General features: G+C 45.5%; 1 protein-coding gene across 1 annotated transcript in view; it reads right to left on the bottom strand.

Annotated features, from left to right (window-relative positions):
- LOC137424161 (myoferlin-like) overlaps positions 1-18997 on the bottom strand; it is a 281368-nt gene that overhangs the window by 193907 nt on the left and 68464 nt on the right. The window contains exons 5-8 of the mRNA XM_078773618.1: positions 18400-18513; positions 8202-8379; positions 4954-5078; positions 4066-4172 (exon numbers count right to left, since the gene is read on the bottom strand). Of these exons, the coding sequence (XP_078629744.1) occupies positions 4066-4172; positions 4954-5078; positions 8202-8379; positions 18400-18513 (524 nt within the window). The remainder of the gene's footprint in view (positions 1-4065; positions 4173-4953; positions 5079-8201; positions 8380-18399; positions 18514-18997) is intronic.

The raw sequence follows: 18997 nt of genomic DNA, 5'->3' as shown, positions 1-18997 counted from the left end.
GTAGTCAACGGTTGTCGTCGACCCACACGACGTGTATGTAACAAGCTTATTATCCTCTTTGTGGAACTGAGTATTACAAATCAACAAGTTAGCTCCATCAGCAATCTCCAAAATCCTTTCACCTTCTCCATTTCTCACACCATATCCATAACCCCCATGAACTCCCTCAAAACCATCCATACTCCTTCCCACATGTCCATTTAGGTCTCCTCCTACCACAACAACTTCCTCATCTTTCACATTTTCCATCAGCTTCTCTATTGCACACCAGAACTTGTCCTTCTCTTCATCGCTCCGACCAACCTGCGGAGCATATCCCGAGATGACGTTCACCAACAGCTTTCCAATCATCATTTTCACCATCATCAACCTATCACTCACTCTCGTCACACTCACCACACTGTCAACAAACTCCTCAGAAAATAGGACACCAACGCCATGCACGCCCTTCGGGCACCCTTGCCACACAAACTTGTTTTTCTGTCTCTGCCTACCCTTCACCATTCTCACACCACTTCCCTTCCATCTCATCTCTTGCACACAACATATGTCCACTGTTCTTCTGACCAATACTTCCACCACTTCTCCTGATCTCCCTGTCATTGTCCCTACATTCCATGTCCCAAACCTCAGAAACCGATCTCCACTTCGGGCATCAGATGTTTCGTCATCATAAATGGAGTGATTTCCACCCTTGCTTCGATCGGGTTCCCCACCTTGAATTTTGACGAGAGGGAGTGGGATCCCCCAAGGGGTACTTCGGGCTGTACCCTGCCCATATCTCGTTGTAATTGTCATCGTTCTCTTTTTGAGGCAATGTTTTTCTGGCCGGATGCCCTTCCTGACGCCAACCCTTTTAGACGCCTCTTACGACACGCAGGGATACGGTGCACCTATTCTAAACCAGGGTACACACCGGGTACCTGGGTACACACATCTCTATGTTTACAGAAAACAAAATGAAGCCTTCAAAGAAAAGAACACCTTCCCTCCAATCAAAGATGGAGCAGGTTCAGTGATGCTTTGGGGTTGCTGTGCTGCCTCTGGCACTGGGTGCCTTGAATGTGTGCATGGCATCATGAAATCAGGACATTACCAAGGCATTTTAGAACGCAATGCTCAACCTAGTGTCAGAAAGCTGGGTCTCCGTCGAAGGTCATGGGTTTTGCAGCAGGACAATGACCCCAAACACACTATAAAAAGCACCCAGCAATGGTTCAAGACAAAATGCTGAACTGTTCTGAAATGGCCAGCAATGAGTCCACACCTAAATCTCATTGAACACCTGTGGGGAGATCTGAAAACAGCAGTTGCGAGAATATTGTCGTGCTCCTGGCGATAAAAATCTCTCCAAGGAATGGATAGGCAATAGTGAGCTTTTAACTCCGAGGTGACTGATCAAATGCGGACTTTCATATATGGGGAGGAAGAAAGCGAAAAGGGAAAACACTGAAGAGCCTTACCTGTCGATCCGCCGGCAGTCCCAAAGCCTGCAAAGAATAACTCAAACAAACACGGATTTAAAATGTACAAAAATAAACAGGTTTATTAAAACGGAATGCCAGGACAAAGAAAAGCACGACGATAAATACATTTCCTACTTGGAGCACTCACATACACAGGACCAAACACAGACAAAAGGGATGGAAGAACTGGAATGAAAATAAAGATGTGTGATTTATTTATTGCACTTATCTGCGAGCGGCTTGAGCCTCGTCGGGAATCGTCGAGGCCCGTCAATGCCCCATGTGTGCAGTCCGGACCCGGCGGCGTTCTTGGCTGGAAGAAGGCCGCAGTCCGCTTGTTCGCGCTCTGCTCGGCCTCGCTGGGCGTCTCGCTCACCCCGGCCTCGTCACGCTGCAGCGCAAGCCGTGCCTGTTCACGCGTCATCCGCATGGATAACCGCAGTTCCGGGGCCGCGGCTCTTCCTGTTGCCTCTGCACATCTCCCAGTGGCGTCTTCAACATGATCAGTCAAAGCACAATAGTTGCCAAGGTCCAGAACGAGAAAGCCAAAAGGGAGAAGAGAGACAGGAGGGCAAGAGCGACAATGGAGCCATAGGGAAAATGGAGCAAGAGGGAAAATGGAGCAAGAGGGAAAATGGAGCAAGAGCACAAAATGCCGGTCAGACCTGGTTTTTACGTCCTCCCTCTCATGCCATTGGCACTTCTTTTCCAATCAGCGCAGGCCAACACCACAGGCTCAGCTCTCCACCACTCACACTCAGGCCCGGCTCTGACGTCGTCGGTCGTACTTTGCCAATCAGCATGTCCCTTCTTACCCCTACCTTCCTGTTGGTCAACTCCCGCACAATCACTGTCCTTCTGGGCGTGTCTTCGGCCTGCTCGGCCATCGTGGTGATGTAGATGGTGGTGTCCCATCGGCAATGCTCAGTACTGGCTTCCGGTTGGTTTTATTATTATTTAATGTAGTTAATGGGCATTTCCTGCGCTACTGTCTATGGTCGGTGCCAAAAGGGATAAAGGCTAAATCACATGGGGAACGATGAACAGGTAATTACTTAACATAATCCCTGAGCTAAATAACATACCCCGCCGCCTCATGACGGGGACAAATATACAACTTCATCCGACATCCGGGCTAAACAGGTCCTCTACTTATGTCATGATGTTGGTTCTTCTTCTTCACGACAGTCGGAGCATGCTACCTACACAAATCTACCTGGTCTAAAGTATCTCTACCCCACCGACATCAAAATATTATAAGTCGACATTCTATTATTATTATTATTATTATTATTATCCTCGCCAGAGGAGAGGGTATTGCATTTGAGTCCGTTTGTTTGTTTGTCTGTCTGTCTGTCTGTCTGTCTGTCTGTCTGTCCGTCTGTCTGTGTTTGTCCGCACAGAATAAATATGATTTTCTCTGCAACCGTTGGTCCGATTGACAGGAAATTTTCACCGTAGGTGCAACTCCACCTGTGTAATTTTGTTATGATAATTATGACGTCATAGGTCACGTGGTTCGGCCGCCATCTTGGAAAAATCGAAAAACTTTGCACCTCCAAATCTCCGAAAGCACAGAATAGAAAATATTGAGACATGGCACATTGTAAAGAACTCTCCATGGGGAATAAAATATGTTAATAATGATGTCATAGGTGCCTCCTTTATGACGTCATAATTCGACAAGTACAAAACTTCATCCGATAAAAAAAAAAAATTTTGAGCATCACCTAGGGATAAATTGGTGGAGAAATTTTTTGATGACGTCATAGGTCACGTGGTTTGGCCGCCATCTTGGAAAAAGCGAAAAACTTTGCACCTCCATATCTCCGAAAGTGGTGAATGGAAAAAATTGAGACATGGCTCATTGTAAAGAACTCTCCATGGGGAATAAAATGTTAATGATGATGTCATATCATAGGTGCCTCCGTTGTGACGTCATAATTCGACAAGTACAAAACTTCATCCGATCAAGATGAAATTTCTTGATCTAGAAATAAATTAGTTTAGAAAAAAAAATGATGACGTCATCGGTCACGTCGTTCGGCCGCCATATTTTATTTTCACACAAAAGCCTTAAAAACCACTGAAAATACATCCTGGCAAGGGTTTGCAATCTCTGATTTCTCTTTTTCTTGTTAAACATTTATTTTTGAGAAAATTGGGAGTTATTTGAAAAATGTGCAAGGGTGCCAATATTTTTGGCCACGACTGTATGTATCGCAATGCTGAATCCGCAATACATAATTGGTGGATGTATAATTGTGTCCGCCAACTCGATACTGTGGTCATGTTCTGCTCAAAACAAATTTATTTTAGAAGGATTAAAGGTTAAAGCTGAATAAAAATGAGGAGAAAATAATTTTTTTCCCAAGAATAGGATACTATTTATAGTTGTAGAACACATTATTATAACACCTCCAATTTGCCCATCTTTAAATACTAAAAACAGTTAAGAACATGTGGGTTTTGTATATGTAAAAACGTTAATGTGATGTACATGTTCTTATCTTCCGCAGAAGATAAGCTCCAAGAAGGAGTCTGCTCATTTTGTGTTTATAGTGCAAATACAATTTGAACATTCAATTCCTTCATCCACCTGCAGCTTTCCAGGACATGCCGAATAAGATCCAGCCAGATGAATGCCACATATTTCTCAGTCATTTGAGAGGATAAGGCCTTTTTCAAACTGTTTAACTTGACATCCTGCACACAAGGGGGCAAAATAAGATGACAATACTTATTGGAAAAACACGTTCAACCTATTTAAGCGCCAATGCTGCACTGGCAACATTTGAATATGAAAAAATAATGCTGCAATTATTGAAAATGCATTAATAATTTCAGATCTGAATCCAAAATGCAAACGAGTTATTAATTTGTGGCCCAAATGCTGATCTTTATACCAGAAAAGGGTAAATGTGCAGTAATTAATTTATCTCCAGTATTGGCACATCTTCCTTTCTGGACCTGGTTGAAATAAGATTCCATCCAACGTCTGGCAATGTTGTTCTGAAAGCCCATATCTCTGGCATTTATGAGGGAGTGACATTAATATCGAAGAATATAGTCGTTCACACAGGCCAACTAGCAGGGACTGCAATCTGCACTCATGTAAAATAAGGGTTAAACTACCAAAATCTACACTTTAGGCCCATCTCCACTCTGTTGTTCCTCTTTTCTCTCGTTTATGGTAATGTCTACCAGACAGATTGATTGCATTCTTCCATTCGGAGTTTCATGCAGGTAATGCACCATCTTCTCATGTCACCTGCCCCCCAACAACCCTACCTGTGATAATTTTTCCATGAATAACGCCACTCAACCAAACACTTATTTGTAGGTTTTTGGGTTTCTTCTCCTCCTCCCTGTCCGCCATTTCTGTTCGTTCATTCCCTTGGTTGTTGTGTCCAAATGTGGCCTTACTGCTGCACTGGCACCAAATTGCCATTTTTTCCATGATCTTAAATTAAAAGGCAAATCTTACCAAGTGATCTCGGATGTAAATCAACTGGTTGAGAGCTTGCATCCTGTGGTTGATGTCCTCCCAAAAACAGCTGATTGATACAACAGGCTTGGCATTCTCCCAGGGCAGGTAGTAGTAGGAGCATCCTGTCACATTAAAACAAGAAAAACACAAGAGTGTTTGGTCCCACAGTTGTGACTGCAAACAGTATAGGCTTTCTTAGCTTCATCTAGTTTAACTAAATTTTTTTTAGCTGAAAACAATTAACTTTCTTTTTATTGTAGGAATGGACGAAAGATCCAAAAGTGACCCTCTTGGGATTATAATGATGATAATACGAGTTTCCTTACAACCAACTTCAACGCAGTAGGAAGCCCTTCAAGTCTGCAAAATGTCAATGGTTGACAACTCATGGTTGTTTGTCTCTTCTGTTTAACTCCACCATCAAAGGTGGATGGGGGTTATGTTTTCACCCCTGTCTGTCCGTTTGTCTCTCGGTTTGTGAACAAAATATCTCAAACAGTTGTGGACGGATCCGGACGAAATTTGGCAGAGTGGTAGCGTATGTGACAAGGACGAAATGATTATATTTTGGTGAAGATCTGGATTCGGATCCGGCTAATATAATTTTTAAGAGATTCTTCACCATTGGGAGATCGGGCCAAAAACGATACATAGCGGGATATCTCAAAAAGTTATGGATGGATTTAGAAGAAACATGTTGGACAGGTTGTGTGTGTGACAAGGAAGAATCGATTCAATTTTGGTGAAGATCTGGAACCAGCTAGTATAATTTTTAAAGTGATTCTTCACCATTGAGCGATAAGGCCAACCAGGCGGCGGTATGCTCTCTCCTGAGTGCCGTTCTAGTTTTTAAATGTTTTGCATCAAGCAAGGGAGCAGCATGTAACATTTTCAAAGTCCAATGTATGACTCAGTCAGTGTTCATACTGCCAAACAATCACTCCAACCATTACGCTACACAGCCTGGTACTTGCCTTCTTCCACTTAGTATAGATTGGAAGAAAATAATTTAATTTTGGTTATCAAGAAACCACTTTTATGTATCAGAAAAATGTGGAATCAGTCTTCTCTTGTCCCATGCAGATAGATGATCCTTTCATGGACTATAAAATTATATGTATACAGTGCGTATCAAAAAAAAGGTAATCCGAATTCAAGGGGTTAATATGCAAAGGTTATTTAGTTTGACAATTTACATGTGGTTTACCAATTATGAGGAGATCCTCAGCTTTCCATTGATGCCTTTCATGCATCATTGCTGTCACTCATGACCGAGTACATGTTCCTTGAAAATGACAAGTTCAAATCGCATTTTTACAAGTTTGGCTAATCGGTGAAAGACAGTTTGAAATGGACGCATTACTTGTCGACTGCCAAGTTGATTATGTAAAATTGTTAAGCTGGTCTGGTAATCGTCGGTTGCGTCATCCTTTGTTTAAGATGGGTATTTAAGATGGGCCGACAGTGTATGGGTTTAGAGACAGTCTGAATCATTGAAAAGATGGTTCAACTTACGACTGAACAGTGGACCTTCGTGGTTACATCCTTTCACCAAACTGGAAGTTTGCAGCGAACTCGTGATGCGTTCAGGGAACGTTTCCCAGAACGGGAGCCTCCAGCAGCCAAAACCATCTGGGTGAATTTTAGAAAATACCAGGAGCATGGCACTAGCCTCACCCGCCACAAGGGGAATTCTGGTAGGAGGCGCACTGGGCAATCGGAAATGAACATTGCAGCAGTAAGGCAGCAAGTTTTGGAGCATCCTAGGGATACCAGCGCAAGACGAAATGGGATGGGATTGCTTTTGGCAACATTCAACCGAATCACAAGACTGGACCTCCACCAACATCCATGTCGGATTCACATCCGGCATCAACTTACGCCAGGGAATTTTGCCAGGAGTCTGGTGCTTGCCGGATGGTTGATAGCACGTTGCGAAGCAGATGTCAATTTCTTGTGAAATCTCGTTATCGGCGACGAAGCTGCTTTCGCCATGGATGGCAAGGTCAATACCCATTATGTTCTTGAATATGTACCGACAGGACAACCCCCAGAATTTAATTTTGACACCAACATGAATCGACAAAAGTGGACTATTTCGTTCGGACTTTGTGGAAGTGGTCAGGTGATCGGACCATTTTTCTTTCAAAGGAATGTCAATGGTAACAGGTATCTGCAGATGATCAATGATGAAGTTTTACCGCAGCTGGAGGAGAACTTTGAGCGACAGGTTCGTGGTGTCTTTAGATATCTCTGGTGGGCCCAAGACGGCGCCTCAGCACATCGTCTTATCGCTGGCCGAGATCGACCGAGGGAACTCTTTGGAGACCGAGTCATCGCCCTCAACCATGCAGTGGAATGGCCGCCAAGATCACCTGACCTCACACCATGTGATTATTTCCTTTGGGGACATTTAAAGAACAAGGTGTTCGTAACTCCTCCCCGTGATCTTGATGAATTGCAGGGACGTATTCGACATGAAGTGGATGCTTTGTGCAATGACCTGGCTATGGTGAGACGAGCAGTTCAGTCATGCTCCGCCACTGTGGGCTTTGTGTTGAAAGGGGAGGTGGACATGTTGAAGGTGTGGATGCATAACGGCCAATCATTCCTGAGAAAAGTTCACATCTGACGTTCATTTTGCACCAATTATCCTGACTTGCATCAATTAGCCAAACTTGTAAAAATGCGATTTGAACTTGTCATTTTCAATGAACATGTACTCGGTCATGTGTGACAGCGATGATGCATGGAAGGTATCAATGGAAAGCTGAGGATCTCCTCTTAATTAGTAAATCACATGTAAATTGTCAAAATAAATAACCTTTGCATATTAACCCCTTGAATTCGGATTACCTTTTTTTTGATACGCACTGTATACATATCTATATATATCTATATATATCTATATATATATATATATATGTATGTATATATATATATATATATATATATATATATATATATATACATATATATATATATATATAATTTCAAAGTTCATGAATCATACATACATACATATATATGTTTTTTTGCTGTTCTGCCCTCTGTCATTTTATTTCCCACTATTTTTATTCTCAGCACATGCATTGAAGTTGGAAACTTTTTTTTTTTTTTTTAACCCACATGCACCACTCTACCTTTTATAAAGAAAAGTCAAGGTCAAATTTGAACCACAGATATCCAATCAATATTCACAAATATCAAAAGCCAAAACCAATTCACGAGGATGGCTCACTCACCATCGAATACAGCACGGCTGAACTGCGTTACAGATGGCATGGGCTTGCAGGTCGTATCAAATACGTTGCCATAATTGCCAATGGAGACTTCAAACTGCACAATGTCCTCTGTACCCTGCATCATTGTGGCTGAATAGAAGGTTGTCAACAGCAAATACTTTCGATGACGCAAATATTTCTGTGGAAGAAAAGAAAACCAACATATAAATATAATAATTAAAAATTGGTATTCAACCGACGTGCTGTCATATTTTCAGTACTAGTAGGCCTACACCTGTTCCTTACGGACGTGGTAGGAAAAGTCATTCCTCTCTGGGGTATATAGGTTACAGTAGATCTAGGGTCGGTCCTCAAGAACATTGGGGGGTGGGGGGGGGGGGGGGGGGGAAGGGAGGAGGAGTGCTCATTTACAAAGTTTTGTGTAGAGCGCTCACCAAGTGGTTTAAGCATTCCAGCAAGCACTCAATTCAAAGCCGTTGATAAGGAACAGCTGGCTTCTTTTTTTTTTTGGGGGGGATACAAGATCGAAGCTCATGTAAGAGCTAAGCACTAGCTAGCTGCTTGGTAATTGAACACACTCTGGGTTTCCTCCCTTTCATTGTCATGTTAAACAGCAGAAGCGATTGTTTCAAAAGGTAATCAAATATGTTTGTGGTTTATAATATTTTTTACTTCTGGCGTTTGTTCAAGGAGGAAAAACCCCTTGGGGAGGTGGGATATTATTGGTATCAATATTGTTTTGTAATAACATTAATATAACGATATTGTTGTGGTTTTGGAATAAAGTTCAATTCCCCCTCATAGGTAGATGCGCCACAACATGAAGCCTCGCAATAGTTCAGTTATTTATTCGTGAATGTAAGCGTAGTCCTTTCCTGTGTTTAGTTTTGCGTTGAGTAGGCCAGTGAGCTTAGGTGTTCTTTTGATGCTTTGCTTTGATGCTTTTGGTTTGGCGCTGAAATGCCACGCATTTCACTGGTGGAGGTCCAGCCTGAACAAATCTACCAAGGCCGAAGGAAGGCGTGGCAGGAGGAGTGGTTGGTAAGCACGGGCTGCCAATCAGGGCTCGAGGGGAGTGGCTAACCACGACGACCAGAGGCGGGGTTTTGGAACATTCGAGTCGGGCCGGGGCGGAGCCATATAACCCTGCTCCGAGCCCCCCACCTGAGTTCTGAGTCGAGACGGAGTTCTGAGGTGAGACGGCAATTGAGAAGGAGTTGAGTTGGCAGTTGAGTTGAGTAAGAAAAGATCTTGGTCAGAGTCGTGTGCAAGTTACAGTTCCCTGTGAGACGATTTACAGTTCCCCGTGAGAGTGAGTTGGGTTGAGCTTGAGGACGCGAGTGGAGCTGCAGGACGAACGAATTGAATCGCCGATTGAACACGAACTTTCCCTGTGCCCTGCGCTCTGTGCTGTATTAATCGCGCACTCGAGAGGACGACCCGTGCTGGGCCACAGACGTGCAATTTCCTCCTGCCTGCCTTCTCCTGATACGTGCTGTGACCACCAGAGGGCTACACCACGAGTGAGCTGTCTGGGAGCGACCGGCAGCAAGGCGCGTTTGGCGCGTGAACCTGCTCTTCTTCCATTTCCCCGTGTGAGTGATTGGGCCCATTTGTCTGGGGATAAGTTAAACTGGTTAAGCTTCTGCTCTGTGTCCCCCTTTCCTTCATCATTATCATTGTAAATAATAATAAATCATGTTCTTCCCCTGATTTGACCGTTTTTGTCCCTTCCATCATTGGCTTCGCATGGTACAAATAGAACCGCTCAAATCGGGTTCCATAAAAAGGTAACGGCACAAGTCACGTGATACGCATACCGCTCGGCGTACTCGATTAAGCCTGGCTTGTGCGAGGCTCGTTCCCCGCTTTTGGGGCAGTGTGGGTCAAAGGTACGTGCGACGTTGACCCGATACTCTTTTTCACGCTTGCTCCGGAAGTGGTGATTCGGTCTCGTGGACCCGAAGACCCAGGGGGAAAAAGGGGTTTGATCCCCCCTTTGTAACGGGAATGGGCTTCGGGAGATCCGCAACAATTTGGTGTCAGGATTGGGATGTGAACCCTAAAAAAATTTTGGACAAATTGGCCGCAACAAATTGGTGTTTGGGAGTGTGAGATAATTGGACCTAGAGTGCGCTTCATGCACTCAAAATTATGAGCAAACGAAATTTAGTGTTAAAAGCCAAATTAAATTCATACCATGGCTGGCCAAGGTGGTCAAATGCCGGTGGGAATAATAAAAGAAGAGAAACTGATGACCCAGGACTGGCAGGGACAGTTGGTAGTGGAAGTTGAAAAAGGTGCGGCAGTAGGTAAAGAAAATGGCGGCACCTCGCACGTGGCGGCGGCAGAGGCCAAACCCTTTGTGCAAGGGAGTTTTGAAGACATGCAATTATTCATGACACAATGCAGGGCATTTATGGTCAAGTGGGATGAAGACATGAAAGAAATAAGGGACGAAGCAAGGTGTAACAAGAATGAGTTGGAAAACAAAGTGAATACCCAGGGGGACAACTACACCAGGGAGATAAAAAAAAAATGGGGGAGGACATTGGGCGCGGGTTGAGCGGGAAGGTCGCGGCGGTACGCGACGAGGTGACCCGGTGTGAGGAGCGCATAGAGAGCGAGGTAGAGCTGAGCACAGCCCAATTGACCGGGGCTAAGGGAATAGCGACGCGGGGTGTAGAGGAGCCGGCGATTGTCAAATTGGGAAAGAAAATTTTGGGGGCGCCGGCAAAGGTTGAGTTGGAAAAATAAATTTTAAGGGCGCCGACGATTGTCGAGCTAGAAAAAGAAGAAACAATTGGGGCTGAAGAGAAGGTAGAATCGGGAGGCAAATCACGGGAGGTAGAAATGGAGCATGAACAAAGTTTGTATTTGCACCGTGATGCTGTGCTTGCTGACCCCAATAAAAGTTTACAGGTGCTGGCGAAGAAGCCGGGGAAGGAGGTCCCCGAGGTGAGTTGCGAAAATGGCGCGAATGTGTTTGGCGCGAACGGGTTTTCGGCGTGCTTGGGAGAGAGGCGAGACCCGGGCGTTCGTGATGGGCCCATTGTGCGGTGTACGAGTGAGGGTGGCACAATTTGCGAAGGGCCCATTGTGCGGTGTACGAGGGCGACTGGTATGGAGTGTGAGAGGGAGTCCGTACCCGAGTGTGTGAGAGAAAAGTGTGCGCCAGAGTGGGCAGGAAAAGAGTGTGTTACAGAGTGTGTGCAGGAGTGCACACCAGAGCGTGTTAAAGAGTGTGTGCAGGAGTGCACATGCAAGTGTGTTATGGAATGTGTACAAGAAGAGTGCGTGGAGAAAGAGTGTGCACCAGGGCGTGCGATGATTGAGTGTGCGAAGGAGGAGTGCACACCTGAGAGTGTGGCAAAAGAGTGTGCGATGGCCGAGTGTGTTACGGAGTGTGTAACGGGAGAGTGCACACCCGAGAGTGTGGCAAAAAGAGTGTGCGATGGCCGAGTGTGTTATGGAGTGTGTAATGGGGGAGTGCGCACCTGGGGGTGTGGAAAAAGAGTGTGCGATGGCCGAGTGTGTTGCAGAGGGCGAGAAAGAATTCACACCGGACTGTGTGCGGAAAGAGTGTGTAACGGAGTGTGTGAAAGGCGTGAGTGCGCCAAGGTGTGCAGGTACGAGTACGAAGTGTGATGGAGAATGCACACCAGAGAGTGTGTGGGAAAAGTGTGTGGTATTGGTGTGTGTGAGGGGCGCGTGTGCACCTGGGTGTGCATCGACACCAACCGGGGTAGAGCTTAGCGGGACGGGTAGCAGACGCGAGCCCCCGGTGAGTTGTGTGCGGCAGGGACCGGAGGGAATCCATGCTGCGTCGGTCTCACAAGGACCGGTGTGCACGATTCGTACCAGCCCCCACACTGTATGGTTGGTGCCGTGCCGTGGCAGCAAAGGCAATCGGCGAGGTTCAAGGGGAGGTAGGAGTTTTCGGAGCCGCGCACCCTGTCGGTTGCGGTGCTCCGACCGTGGCCAGCTGGGTCACCGTGCGTGGGACCGCGAGGCCCCGCACAGGGATGGAGCCCGGCACCTCGGCCCATCCATCCCTCCCCCCTTGGATCGAAAATGCCGGACGGCCACCACATACAGGCGACCAACCACCCGCATGGATCGCTCGGCCCTTTGAGGCCGGGCTGTGACAATGAACATCCACATGAAGAGGCTCGTAGTGTAGAGGACTGATGAGAGTAGTGTCCCCCACGTGGGGGAATGGTAGTGTCACCATTCCTCACACGTGGTGGGCCCATGAGCATTAGTTTAGGGGGATGGCAGTGATAGGCACATGGGGGTGCCAGCAATGGTTGCCTCCCTGGGGCACCGAAGCTAGCCGAGGGAGGGCTAGGATAATTGTTAGGGATCTGGCAGACATTAGGGACAATAATTAAGTCGGACACCTGTACTGTAGCGGGGATGTAGGTAGCTTAAATGGTTGATAATAAAACAAGGTGTGCATAGTGTAAACACTGTAAAGGGACGACGAGGGAAGCCCGAGTTTTAGGGGAAGTAGTCAGCTAGATGATGCTGTGTGTTTGAGGAGTTGTGTTGTAGAGATAAATGGAATTGTGTAATGGTGCGTAAAAGTAGTGGTGTGTGAGAAACGTGGTGTGAGAATAAATGGTGTGCGAGATAAGTGGTGTGTAATGCATGGTGTGGAATAAAAGGTGTGGAATGCATGGTGCGAAGGATCGAATGGGGGGAGAGTGGAACCCATTTGCGAAAGCCTGGGGGGGGGGGGGGGGTAGTGTAAAGCCAAGTAGATGGCGTAGGCAAATTGTATGGATATTGATGCCTGTGGGGCAGGTTGTAGCAAGTAGTGCTTTGGAGGGTGCATGAGTCTGTAGCATGGCTGGGCGTGTGGCTTAATTGGTGCATATGGTTATTGGGGCACTCCGCCACTGGTAATTTGTCGGCCAGGTGAGGCCGCAGGTAGGCTCTGGGAGCTGGTTAGAGTAGTTGTGAGTGGGGCCCGAGGATCCCAGGAGAGGAACCGGGTTGCCCGATTCCAAGGTGGGCACAGAGGGGGTAAGCGCCAGGAAGGGCCTTCCCCAGTTAGGGTAGTTGTGAGTTGTTGAGTGGGGCCTGAGGATCCCAGGAGAGGACCCGGGTTGCCCAATGCCAAGGTGGGCACAGAGGGGGTAAGAGCCAGGGAGGGCCTTCCCCAGTTAGGTAGTCGCGAGGAGCAGGTAAGCTCGGGTGGCGGCTTCAGTGGTGGAGGGGCGCAGGTAGGTAGACCTGCTAGTGGAGCCACATGACCCAGCCCCGAAATTGTGCAAGGGCACAGTGTGAAAATTTGCGGGAGTGAGACCCAAATTTGTAGGGCACCACAGTGTGGGCAATGGGAATTCGGGTTCTTAGAACCACATAGTTTAAAGAGGCCGATTGGTAGGGTACGACCCCGGGTAGTTTAAATGAGTAAATGATTAGTGGAGTAGTTAGGAAGAGAAATCCCTTCGCACCATCCACCGCCAGTCACCGAGGAGGACGAGCTCCACACCAAGGCTCTGTGAACTGATTTGAGTAGTGAGACGCATCATGACATGATGAGACATTGTGTTTGTTCCATCCCTTCCTTCCTGGGAGGGATTGGGAGACGAATTTGGAGTTAGAGGGGGATATTGGAGACAAGACATAGAGACAGATTGTAAATACAAGGGGGGATAGGGTAGTGTAGCCAACGGTGGGGGGGGGGGGGGGGTACGGACAGCTAGGGACGAGCCTGCTCTGCTCGCTCTTCCGCGTATCTCGCGCCGCACTGCCTTGTTTTCTATGTGCCATTGCGTCTTTTCCACTTGCTTGTTGTGACTTGTCTCTCCCCCCCGCCCCAGGACCATTTTAGAGGCCGAACTGTGTCGCGCCATCGACCTGTGCAGCACCTTGCTGCCATAAACCACCTTTTGCTGCACCCTTGCTTCATCAGTGCAGCCGACCTGTGCAGCACTTTGCTGCCAAACCTTTTGCTGCACCTCATCACTCTAATGGACCACAAGCCTTGTGGCCTTGCACCTCTGCTGTGCGGCATCTTGCTGTAAAATCATCTTGCACTTCGGACCACTGGTTTGAGTGGCACCAATGCCACGCAGTTGGACCACGTGAGAACGGCCCTGCTGGCCAAATAAAAGCATTTTTGTTTATTATTGTGTGCTAAGGACAAGAAGTTCTGCAAGTTTAGATGGCCTTGAAGTTTCAAATGGCCTGTATGCTGGTTGGGGGGCCAGCCGGTTTGTTATATGCACACAGTAGAAGCAAGATGCAAGAAGCAAGCAGCAAGTGCCATTTATGAGTGTGTTTTTGTTGCGTTTTCTCTCCCCTCCAATCTTCTCTTCCAAAAAGAATAGGTCCTGGGTCATAGAATTGTAAATATACGTGCCTGTAAATATAAGAATTCTGCCCATGAATTCTGCCCATTCTGCCCATGGCGCTATGTGTTTAGTTTGAAAATTCCGGAAATACTTGGGTAGTTGTGGGCGTGAAACTGTTAGGTAGCTGCTCAATGCAATAGGAGGGACATATTTAGTGTTCAAACTGTCGCACACATGGGTCAGATTAAATGTTGGGGGAACCACACCTATGTGTCACATTTAAAAGTAAGGTTAATTTTGCATGTCAGGCTCTACCGGTCGTTCCACTGGTGGTTTCGACTCGGGGACGAGTCTGACGAGGGAGGGGTGTAGTGTTGTGGTTTTGGAATAAAGGTCAATTCCCCCTCATAGGTAGACGCGCCACAACATGAAGCCTCGCAATAGTTCAGTTATTTCTTCGTGAATGTAAGCGTAGTCCTTTCCTGTGTTTAGTTTTGCGTTGAGTAGGCCAGTGAGCTTAGATGTTCTTTTGGCGCTTTGCTTTGATGCTTTTGGTTTGGCGCTGAAATGCCACGTGGCAGGCCTGAACAAATCTACCAAGGCCCAAGGAAGGCGCGGCAGGAGGAGTGGTCGGTAAGCACGGGCCGCCAATCAGGGATCGAGGGGAGTGGCTAACCACAATGACCAGAGGCGGGGTTTTGGAACATTCGAGTCGGGCCGGGGCGGAGCCATATAACACTGCCATATAACACTGCCCCCCACCTGAGTTCTGAGACGAGACGGAGTTCTGAGGTGAGACGGCAATTGAGAGGAGTTGAGTTGGCAGTTGAGTTGAGTAAGAGAAGATCTCGGTCAGAGTCGTGTGCAATTTACAGTTCCCTGTGAGACGATTTACAGTTACCCATGAGAGTGAGTTGGGTTGAGCTTGAGAACGTGAGTGGAGCTGCAGGACGAACGAATTGAATCGCCGATTGTACACGAACTTTCCCCGTGCCCTGCGCTCTGTGCTGTGTTAATCGCGCGCTCGAGAGGATGACCCGCGCCGGGCCACAGACGCGCGATTTCCTCCTACCTGCCTTCTCCTGATACGTGCCGTGACCGCCAGAGGGCGACACCATGAGTGAGCTGTCCGGGAGCGACCGGCAGCAAGGCGCGTTTGGCGCGCGAACCTGCTCTTCTTCCATTTCCCCGTGTGAGTGATTGGGCCCATTTGTCTGGGGATAAGTTAAACTGGTTAAGCTTCTGCTCTGTGTCCCCCTTTCTTTCATCATTATCATTGTAAATAATAATAAATCATGTTCTTCCTCTGATTTGACCGTTTTTGTCCTCTCCTTAATTGGCTTCGCATGGTATGAATAGAACCGCTCGAATCCGGTTCCATAAAAAGGTAACGGCACAAGTCATGTGATACGCATACCGCTTGGCGTACTCGATTAAGCGTGGCTTGTGCGAGGCTCGGTCCCCGCTTTCGGGGCAGCGTGGGTCAAAGGTACGTGCGACTTTGACCCGATACCCTTTTTCACGCTTGCTCCGGAAGTGGCGATTCGGTCTCGTGGACCTGAAGACCCGGGGGGAAAAAGGGGTTTGATCCCCCCTTTGTAACGGGAACGGGCTTCGGGGGAACCGCAACAATATTATATTTAGTGTTATTGCCCTCCCCTGAGGAGAGGGTATTGCATTTGAGTCCGTTTGTTGCTTGTCAAATTTTTTTTTGACAAGTTTTTTGACAATTTCCCCCCGCCCCCCCCCTTCCCACGCCACCTCCCCCCAAGCCCTCTCCCTCCCACACATTCCCGATGTCCCTGCTCTCAAATGTGTTAATGTGCTTCCCCTTCTCCCCCCATCTTGTCTACAGCTCCCCTTTTTATATACTTTGTTGTTTGTCTGTTTGATTTGTTTGTGTGATAAATGTTAGCTCTTTCACGAGCCTCGATTATTATGTATACAAAAAAAAAGAAGAAAAAAAGAATGTTGATCACTCTGGTTTGAGTGTTTGTGTGTGTCTGTCCACTCTCTTATATTTGCGTACAGGTCACAATTTTTAAACGATCTTCACGAAACTTCACCAAATGGTAGCGTTCGTCGTCCAACAAAATCCTATATATTTTTGAGGTCAAAAGGTTACAAGGTCAACATAGGCCAAAGGTCAACCACTTTTTTCGAATTTCTAAAATCCTCAATTTTCATCCGATTGACATGACATTTGCGTAGCATTTGCATATCAGCTTACTGAATTCAACCACCTACTATTTTTGAGATCAGAAAAGTCCAAAATGTCAACATAGGCCAAAGGTCAACAACCATTTCAAATATCTAAAATCCTCAATTTTCATCCGATTGACTTGAAATTTGAATATGATTTTCATATTAGCGAACTGAATTCAACCACCAACTATTTTTGAGGTCAACATAGGTCACAAGGTCAACATAGGCCAAAGGTCAACCACTTTTCTCAAGTTTATAAATTCCTCAATTTTCATCCAATTGACTTGAAATTTGAATAGGATTTACCTATAAACTAACTGAATTAAACCACCAGCTCTTTTTGAGATCAGCATAGACCAAAAGGTCAACATAGGCCAAAGGTCAACAATTTCGAATTTCTAAAATCCTCAATTTTCATCTGATTGAATTGAAAACTGAATAGGATTTACATATCAGCTTACTGAAACCAACCACCAACTATATTTGTGGTCAACATAGGCCAAAATGTCAACATAGGCCGAATTTCTAAAATGGTCAATTTTCATCCGATTAACTTAAACATTGAAGACGATTTGCATATCAGGTCACTGACTTCAACAATTAACTATTTTTGAGGTGAAAAGGATACTCCACTGAGTGCCATTCTACTTTGTTCTGTTTTGCCAGGTGTCACTCTATGAGTGATTTTTCATGTCTGTTTGTCTATCTGTCTGTTTGTTTGTCCGCACAGAATAAATATGATTTTCTCTGCAACCGTTGGTCCGATTGACAAGAAATTTTCAGCATAGGTGCAACTCCACCTGAAGAATTCTTAACGATAATTATGATGTTATATGTCACGTGGTATGGGCGCCATCTTGGAAAAATCGAAAAACTGCACCTCTATATCTCCGAAAGTGCTGCATAGAAAAAATTGAGACATGGCTCATTGTAAAGAACGCTCCATGGGGAATAAAATATGTTAATGATATGTCATAATATGTCATAGGTGCCTCCATTCTGACGTCATAATTCGACAAGTACAAAACTTCATCCGATCAAGATGAAATTTCTTGAGCATCATCTCGGGATAAATTGGTGGAGAAAAAAAATAAATAATAATGATGACGTCATCGGTCACTTGATTTGGCCGCCATATTTGTTTCAACACAAAAGCCTTAAAACCACTGAAAACACATCCTGGCATGGGGCTGCAATCTCTGATTGCTCTTTCTTATTGTTATTAGAAGCAGTTTTGGAAAAATCCCACGATAAAGCTATCTTAACACGGATATACACCTCAACCCCCTTGGAGGGAAAAACCACCTGTTGTTCATTTTAAACATCATAATATATCCTGTGATATTTGATTACTATTTGCTATTCCGCATTAACAATATTGGATCTCAATTACCTACGATGTAATTTTGTGCTCGAAGCTCTTCTTGACATTTTAAACCTATTTTAGGGAATTTTGATTATTATTTTTCTACCAAACACTATATTAGTTAGAAATTATAACCAATAATGAACATGCATTACCAGTTTATTATAATAATCATCATGTCTCTTTTGTATACAGTATATATATTTTTACTTCACAAATGTCCTCCTTCATTTTTCATTTTTATGTATAAAAAAAATCTGTTTAAAGATTTGATCAATGTCATGGTTACCAACTTGATATTTTTATACTTGATTATTACCTGCATTCTCACAAGTTCTGCTGTTGGAATATCTTCGATATCAGTGTGAGAACCTTCTTTTGAGGAAGTGAGAAACTCCAGCATAACTCGGCCTCTGTAGGCCATTCCATGCCCCTGTTGATCAAAGCACAAACATTTTGTACATTAAATGGTTCAAGACAAAACAGGTAAAACATATGAATGAGGTAAATTTTCCTTTACAAGTTATAAAGGAAATCCCCAAAAGCCCTTTCAATCACCTTAGCGCATGTCTCCAAAAAATCCTGTTGGGTATTTTTGGTGGTGTCAATGCACCTGGGTGCCCAAAGGTTGTTGACCCTGTTTGCTAAATGCATTCTTGGGCTGTAAGGTGTTCATTAAATTTCATATATTTGTGCAAAAAACAGTTTAGTCATAAAATGTTCTGGCTGCTTATACCTCAATGCCTTATTGCCTTAACCACACCCTTCTTTCATTTTATTCTGTACTCCGCAAGAATATTGGTACTCAATGGAGTGTTGAATGGAGTGTTGGGTTTCCATGACCCGTTGTCATGTTCACCTTGTAGTAACCACCATTGTATATATGACAAACAAAACGATAATTTTGGCCAGAGGAA

The sequence above is a fragment of the Myxine glutinosa genome, chromosome 3, assembly GCF_964187855.1.
Source record: "Myxine glutinosa chromosome 3, kmMyxGlut1.1, whole genome shotgun sequence".
NCBI lineage: Eukaryota > Metazoa > Chordata > Myxini > Myxiniformes > Myxinidae > Myxine > Myxine glutinosa.
This window is presented reverse-complemented; position numbering and strand designations above follow the sequence as displayed.